Source organism: Limulus polyphemus, unplaced genomic scaffold, assembly GCF_000517525.1.
Source record: "Limulus polyphemus unplaced genomic scaffold, Limulus_polyphemus-2.1.2 Scaffold2685, whole genome shotgun sequence".
Classification (NCBI taxonomy): domain Eukaryota; kingdom Metazoa; phylum Arthropoda; class Merostomata; order Xiphosura; family Limulidae; genus Limulus; species Limulus polyphemus.
The window spans coordinates 1,301-10,157 of record NW_013668295.1 but is presented as its reverse complement, the minus strand read 5'-3'; the positions used below and the strand labels follow the sequence as shown (position 1 = coordinate 10,157).

The window sequence follows — 8,857 nt, the reverse complement described above, 5'->3', positions numbered from 1 at the left end:
GAATTCTTAAGTCTCTTGAATACTCCTAATACACAAACAAGACAGCACGCTAAACTGCCTATTTATCTAATTTCCAAGGACCATAATATGCAGATAATATGGCCTCTTTTCTTATCGTCACTGCCTGTCCTGTCACTGGGGGACTTTTTCCAAGGTAGGCGGTCGAGTCAATCCACTAGCAGCTCCATCCTTGATGATCCTCTGGAAGTAGTCTCGACAAAAACACTCAGCTTTTAAAGAGACTGACTTTCCGCTGGTAAATTCTTCTCTGGAATTATCCAGTTGACTATTCTCTCACTGATGTAATTAAAAAGATGGTCATGGCGGATGATCTTTGGTTTGGACTGCCTGTCTATCTGAATTCTATAAACTATATCACTGATTCTTTTTAGTAAAATATGGCCCTTTTCAACACCTGTGTTACTTTGGGATTTATACTTTCTTGAGAACGAGATTGTACAGTCATACCATGTCACCTCAATGAAATCCAGTCTTATCAGCATTAACATCATAGCAGCTTTTAACTCTGATTTAAGTCTTCCCTGGGTAAATTCATTGATGACGATCCTTAATCGCTCTGCATATTCTGTCTAACTCTGCTGAGTGACCGCTGGATGCAAATACAGAAAATCCATTGGCACTCTCTTCTCCATATCAGTGATGATGATGATGTGTTGCCTATAGCTTCATGTACTGTTGTTTGTTGTTAACAGTTGAAGATCATTATTCCACGTTTATGATACTCATCTACATAAATGACTTAACAATGTGTGGTTGTATTCTTCACCATTTCGACTGAATGCTGATGCCCTGTTTTTATTGAAAGGATCTGACACATTTCTGTAACCAAGGCTGATTCACTGATCTGAGTGAAGTTCTATAGGCACTCCAAATCTCCAGAGAAATCCATTGACGAGTTTCCTTGCTAGACTTTCTACTTTCTGGTTCATGAAAAGCATATCTTTCTGGCCATCTGTTTTTTGTACTACTAGCCAGAGGCATCACTAGGTGTTTAAAAGATTTGGGGCTCGGGTCCATAGGCGCGGGAATTTTCGGCGTTTCAGTATGATTCGATCACGGTTTTCTATTCTGATTTTTTAAGACACCAACTGGGGATTCAGGGCACTGATCCCGCGTGCCAGTACCAAGTGACGCCTCTGCTACTAGCTCTAATGAAGGCGTAAGGGCGAGACGTTGGCTGAAATAAAGTGTTTATTTTATTATTATTATCTGAAGAGTAAAAGTCATTTTTTTCTAATTAATTGAAACGTTGAAAATACAGCTTATAACACCATATTTCTTGCTGACACTTATTACTGTTATTTCTAAATACCAATCCTTTGCAATTTTTCATCTTAATAATAATGTCAAATATATCAGTGTTTTATCATGTTATCAGCTAATGAAGCATGTTATAATCAAACCACTTCGAAAGTACACACCGACTGTTGGTAAATACCACAGGCAAAACTTTGGGGCGTATACAGTTACTTTTTAACGTTCAGTTGTCGTTATGTAAGCCTGAATATTGTTTATGGGTTTCAGCAAAGTTATAAAATATTCATCACTTTACACATGACTTTATGCTGTTCACTTTATAACTAAAGAAGACTCGTTAATTAACAGCAATTTAAAGGCCGATCCTATTTCATTGATTACTGTTAATTTTATAAAAGACCCATTAACTTCTAATATATATACTAAACTTGTATAATCTTTTAGTTAGATTCGTAATATTTAATCCATGGCCAGGCGGTTAGGGCGCCTGACTCGCAATCTGAGAGTTGCAGGTACAAAATCCCCATCCTACCAATTATGCTCGCCCTTTCATCCGCGACTAGCTGCTTTTCTATAGACTTTCAGTTTTAAATTAGGGACAGCTAGAGCACATAGCCCTCATGTAGCTTTGCGCGAAATTCAAACAAACTTAATCAATTTTCAAGGAAGTTAAAAAGATGTTTCCCCTGCATCTTTAACACTATTTTGGGCAATAAGCTTTTACGTTTTATTCATTTGTTTAATAAAATATTTATTATCTATGTTGAGCATGTTTTTTATATACTCTATTCTTAGGATCTTTTAAACTGGAAATTTTCTCTTGGACTGCATTTCGAGCGACAATTCAAAATTCTGTATTTAGCATACCAGAGTATTTAGAGTACCTCTCACCTGTAAACATATATTTTAGAAATAGGGATTTAATAAGGCCACCTATTACTAGACTTTAAACCTTACACTAGTTTGAATTAAAACAAATACATTTAAAAAGGATATTATATGTAAAATGTATTATATTAGTTTCAAACGAGTGAAGTGTGTTGTCTGCATATAATGAAACTGTTCGCTAAGTGTAAGGCTTTACAACACCGAATTAAGTAATGTTATGCACAACACACGAATGTAAATGAAGATACCTACATGGACATTGCCCTGAAAGGGGTCGGAGCAAGTGCGGTTTACTCCGACCCTCATGTCGTATCAACATAAACATTCAACAGTATCAAACCATACTTCGGAAAGGAGAAATAGGTCTTTTGTACCTGACCCTCCATGGTCTATTAAGACCAAAATGACGGTCGCGAAACTGAGTGTATTTAGAGATATGGCGATAATGTTGTATTTACAGTTACCACATATCTTGTTATTGGAATCCAATGTTTTAACATAATCTCCTCTCTCACTATATTTATGTAAATATAAATATGTGCTTGTTTTGTGCATGTATATGTGTATCTCTCTCTCTCTCGATACATGTGTGTATATATATATATTTGCTTTATAGCGCCATCATTTAATTCTTCGGGCTTGTTCGTTGTTTCAGTTACTACTTTTATCGACGTTGTATACAAGTATAAGGGGCTGTGACTCTGAATATGGACGTTTCACAGACTCTTTAAACGCGACCCAGATCACCAAACTTGCGCTCGCGCATGGCAGGGATACTGTCGAAAGCGAGAACGTTTTAAACCTAGAGTTAGAATTAGACATGATTTAATTTAAAGCGTAATTTTGTTTAACAAGGTTTTCATTTTAACGTGGTGGATTTTCTTTTTTTTTTATCGTATAAATTAAGAATCATCAGTTTGAGACAGTCAGTATTATACTATTGAAATTTGAATAAAAATGGTCAGTGATTGGCTTAATTAATGTAAATAAAGATAAGCCTAACTGGTAGTGGTATGAACTTGAGATGTATGACAATAATAATATCGATATTTCCGTCTTTCTTTTATGTTAACACTAACACAGTTCTTTGTAGTTTTCCTTCTTATGGTCTTGTAATATTAAGGTAAATTTTAGCAACACTGATATCAGAGTTAATCAAAAGCCTTAACAAAATTTAAGCCAAAGGAAAGAAGGGGCTATTTTACCATTTTTCAATTTTTTTGGTTATTTGTAACGAATTGACAGTCACCAATGGCTGTAATATTGTTATTAGGGTATGTTAAAACGATAAATTTATAATAAGCTAAGACTTGATTCAAGTTTAAGACTAAAGTAGAAGAGAAATCGAAAGCTTTATTATGTGTTAAAATTAAAGAAATATGGAATTATCATTGATGTTTGTATAGTATTACACTTAGTCTTATATTAGTGTTGCAGGTATAACTTATAAGAGTAGTAGTGATAGGTATATTGTCTTTTAGTTGGATGATTATGTGCCGTTATTTCTACATCTAGTGTAACAGTCATTCACAGTACCTTTTTACAATCATGTCATTGGTACTGACATTGGGCATGAACTCTAAGGCACGAATACTTGGAGATTAGAAAATGTATTATTTAGTTTTTTCACAGTGTAAATATCATAATATAAAAACTTTTAATCCCTTTCTTTAACTAAATGAGAAAAACTCTTTGTCTGTGCTCACTTATACTCTGGCCTTCTTGTTCAGTGTCAGTGTAGATGACAAATGTAAGTGTAAGAGAGACATCAACATTTTGTATATGAAAATACTAATTGACAAACATTTCCAATACGTTTAGTATTCATAAAAATTACTAATTACAAACTAAAATAGTAGAATTGTCAGATTATTATCTGTATTTATTTATTTTTAATCATGGTGTGAAAGAGCTTAATATGTAAACTTAGTTAAAATAATGATATATTTCTAGCAAGTGTTACATGTCGCTTGTTCACTGTAGCTAGAATAGTTTACCTTAATTAGAGGAAAAACATGGCTTGGTGAAAATCTAGCCTGAAGTGTCTCGTACATGTATGTGGGAGATATATATATATATATATTGATGTTCTAATCAAATAATTAATTGATTATAGTCAGCTAATTAGTTATTCTCATGAGACCTGGGTAGTTGGAATAACTGAAAATGGTAATTATTGGTAATACTGATTTCAATTACATGATTATCTACATGACATTAATGATTCATCATAATTTTGATTATTGTCACAATACTAGTTTATGCTAATTGGTAATTGATTACATTGATTCACTGAGATAATTGGGGAATAAGAGCTTGTTATTATTTCTTCCCATATTATATTTGTGGGGAAGGAAATACGTTATCATTGTTTTCTTCGATAGAAGTGTCAGTTGGTACGTAATCATTATATACATGTAACATTATACACACAACTTGTATTAATAATAACTGACAAGTTCCTACTTACCCTTTATGTAATCATCTTGTCTAAGTTTAAACTGCAGTTTGTATTATAACTTACCAATCACAGTATAGGTTGTACAAGGTGTTTATTGTTGATTGGCTAGTGATATGGATGTGTGCCAAGATGTGGTAGATAAACTTAACTACTAAGTTAAGACAGACGTTGGGGTTAATAGTTTTTTATTATTATTGGTTCTGCAGATATCACCATGTAGGTTTTAATTTATCAGTGTTTGATTGGATTTGCTACTCAGCACGTGAATGTCACTTGTTCTGTATTTATGAATCATTTGTTATTCTTCTTTATGTGTTAACTTGTGTAAAAGCCCATCAAAAATGATGGGAAACCAAAACTATTCCATATAAAACTGGCCATACACAAAAGAAATAAAAATATAAAATTTCCTTTCCCAGGAACGTGCTACATATTACTACTGAATCCACTACATATAACTGAGCAAACATGCTACATACTGGTGCCTTTGGAGAAAAAATTAAAACATACGATGACCATGTGATTGCATACACACCTGTTCTTCTTCTGAGGAAAAGTTGTCCTCTTCCCTACAGATAACTGGTATCTTCAGTCTGTTTTAACAAAGACTTTTTCATAATAATTCCCAAGCATCGATTTGTTCTCATTTTGACTTATTTTTCACAGGAGTTTTCCGGACTTTCCCATTTGGATTCTACCTCTCTTGACATCATAATGATGTGGTATCACACACATAAAACCGTGCCTGATCTGATCCTGAGAACTCCATCTTTGACAGGCTTTTATATATCAAAAAAGGGCTGAAACTTAGGAGCTATTTATGTCTATGTTAGCGATTAAATTCAACTAAAATGGGAACGGGCAGTCAAAAGAGGAAGTATTATAGGAGAAAAAAAGTGAATTAGACTCGTGTAACTCATGAAATTCAGAGAAATCGAGCATGACTGACTGACTGATAAAAAGTTTCCAGAATTACTCATTATTGTAATTATTGAGTTAGTAAAGGCTGTTTTTGAGGACCTAGCCATATATAGTACAGAACAAGATTTAAGAACTGTTATTGTAAGCGAAAAGCTGATAACTGAAAGAAACCAGGACTGGAGATCAAACCCAGGACTTTTGGCTAACAGGGCTAATGCTACATCCATCTAACTTAACCAAGAGTACAAGCAGTCCCTGTCTCTCTTTACCCACAAGGCTTTTTAACCATGTGTGTGAAACTTCATACTACATTGTGTTGATGTGGTTTGACTTACCACCATCCAATAAATAGATATATATTGTTATTATTATTACTATATGAAGTTCATATTCTAAGCAACATTTCAATTTTTGAAATTTTAGGGTATACTATTTTGATTTCTGTAACTTTTGGAATGTAACATTTTGATTTCTGAAAATTGTAGGATGTATTTTTGATGGTCAGGAGAAGGAAAACTACAATTTTTTTAGATGCTAAGGAGACAACTCCTGTACTGGAGATGAAGAGAATGATAGAGGGAATTACAAAAGTTTCTCCAGAAAATCAAAAATTATTTTATGAGGAACAGGTACAGTTAACCAATTTGTAGCTAATAAAACTCTTGTTTCTTAGGTTTCAATGAATATAATTGCTTCTTCTTGAGGGAATAATGATGTGTGTGTTATTTAAAGCAAATATGACTCAATAATTGTTTATTTGAAAAAAAAATAGAAACAGAAAGTTGAAATTCAATGTTTTAATGACTTTCTTGATTGGGTAATAAAACTGATACTATTCCAAAAAAAAAGACTGATAATGTGTAAAAGAAAGTAATATTAGCTAAGTAAACTCAAGTAATGTTCACAATCAAATCATCCTTTCTGTGTTTTTCCATCTTTTGATTTAATGCATAATTTTGAATTAAATACAAAAGCTAAAGTTTTTCACCTTTTTGTTTTTTGAGAAGGATTGGTTGAATAATGTCAGAGTTGGCCTGGCCGTCAATCTGATTGTTTCTACTTGTGTCATCAAGTTGAGAATTCTACAGGTACAAACAAGAACTTGTAACAATCTTCAACAAATTAGCATTACATTTTGTTTATTTTGTACATTCAGTAAATATAATTTAAAATTATAGAATCTAGTGATTGCTTTCTTTGCATTAAAATATTGTATATAATACTTTGCATATATTGGGCACTGTAAATGGTAGTGGAATATACATGTAGAGTGTATTGATAAGAACTGACAAAGTTCAAAGTAGGTTTAGCATTTATAAGGTAATTTTACCTACTCTATCATACAAGTGTTTTAAGAGTTTCCAATTCAAGTTGTTGTTCAGATGTAACTACGTTTCTGCAATTGATATACACACACACACACACACATATACGTATTCTTTTTTTTTACATAATCTATAGATAACAAGAAACCATTTGGTCCTTCCAGACTGTTCTTACACACCCATCATTTATTTTGCAGGAAATCGATTCATATCAAACTCCTGTAAAGTGCTGGCTTCCACTGTTGCTGATGGCAACTCATTCTTTAAGTTAAGAACACTGTTAGAAAAATAACACTGTCTCTAGTCTATCTTCTCCAAACCTTAAACTTGTGTCATCTCATCCTTTTATCTTCAGAATATAGCACAAAGAAATCAGAGGCCTTTAGTGTAGTGATCCTCTGTAAACTTTAATAAGATCATATCTTACCCTCCTTTTCTCAAGAGAGTAAAAAAAATATCCTTACCTATCCATTTAAGATATCCTGGAATCATCTTAGTAGCTCTCCTGCAAACCCTTTCCAATAAGCCAGTATACCTTTTTATATAAATACTTAAACTGTACACAGAGAGTCCTAACTAGTAACTTGTAAAGAGGTAACTGCCTTTTTTGATTTGTAATCAGTTTGTCTACAAATACATCTTAAAATTGTATTGGCTTTTCAACTTGAATGGCTTGCGACATATCCACCACTATGACAAGATCTTTTTCTTTGTTGCTATTGGGTTGGTTCCCATCTGTATTAAATGTGTGGTCCATATTATGATAACCCAAGTGTATTAACTACACTTACTGTAATGAAATGTCTCTTGCAATTGATTTACATCATTCTGTAATACATGAATATCTTCTATACAGCTAGAAATAGCTAAGAGTTTAATGTTATCTGCAAACTTTACCAATTCAGTTATGTCCTTATCAATATCATTAATGTAAATAAGAAAGAGCAAAGGACCAAGCATTGAATCCTGAGGGATTCCACAAGGATTCAGTTTGACTCTACTTCATTAATAACAACTTTTTGTTTTCTCCCATCCACCTTGCCCAATAATTCACTGATGTGATTTTCATAGCTCATCTTTTATGTGGCACTTTATCAAAAGCTTTTTGAAAATCTTAAGTACACCAAGTTCCATCACCCAGAAAATAAGTAACATCTATTAGAAAAAAGTAAGAGATTAATAAATAAAATTTACATTTGGTGAATCATTTATAACATTACATTTCACTAAAAGACATATTTTATAAGATTAAAACTTTTCCAACTACACAGAAGTAAGACCAACTGGCATATATTTTCCAGTGTAACTGTTAAAGATAGGAATAACATAAGCAACTTTCCAACCTGCCAGCTACTAAAACCCTGGAGAACACTATGTCTGTCCTTTGTACTTTATCTATTTGTAATCTCTCTGTCTTTCTACTTACCACTAGGTGATTAATATTTCCCATAGAATGTTCAGGGTCGGGTATATTGCTTGTCTCTTATGAAAGTGAGAAGAAAACATTTAAAAACTCGGCTATCTCTTAGTCTTCTCCAAAAATCTGTGTTATCTGGATCATTTGTTTGCCTTTAACGCACTGCTTCTTTTAGGACATTATATTTCTTGTTTGTACGTGCAGTTACAAATTCTTATTTTTAGTTATTGGAAGTTTTAGCCACATTTTTTTTTAGAATTCTTCATCTTGGATCTGTTTGTATTGATTAGAGTCGGCTGCTGTACTCTACTTTGTTTCTTTAATTTTTGTGATGTCAGTTTTAGCTTATTAGATGTTAGGGGTTGCAATCCTAAAATTTTTTCTGAATCCCAGGATTTTGTGATTTTAGTAGCTCAAACCCCAAGATTCTAAATAGTCTATTTTCTCTTATTCACTGATAAATCTAACCATTCCTTATCGAGCTTAAATGATTAAAAAGTAAAACAAATGCAAGAGATTGGTAAACTTTAAATAAACTTTTGCACAAGGAGCTTTGTTATTAAAACT

General features: G+C 32.9%; 1 protein-coding gene across 2 annotated transcripts; it reads left to right on the top strand.

The window, feature by feature from the left end:
- The first annotated feature begins 3,295 nt into the window (after positions 1–3,295).
- On the top strand, positions 3,296–6,853 carry LOC111087810. Of its 2 annotated transcripts, XM_022395833.1 has the most exons (3): positions 3,447–3,916; positions 6,034–6,177; positions 6,556–6,853. In XM_022395833.1, exons 1-3 carry the CDS (start codon positions 3,908–3,910, stop codon positions 6,724–6,726), a joined length of 324 nt encoding a protein of 107 aa, XP_022251541.1. In that variant the 5' UTR covers positions 3,447–3,907; the 3' UTR covers positions 6,727–6,853. The 2 variants fall into 2 exon arrangements, 1 of the variants encoding a protein (XP_022251541.1); XR_002612451.1 differs by lacking the exons at positions 3,447–3,916; positions 6,556–6,853 and adding an exon at positions 3,296–3,440 and having other exon boundaries at positions 6,034–6,142.
- Positions 6,854–8,857: the final 2,004 nt, after the last annotated feature.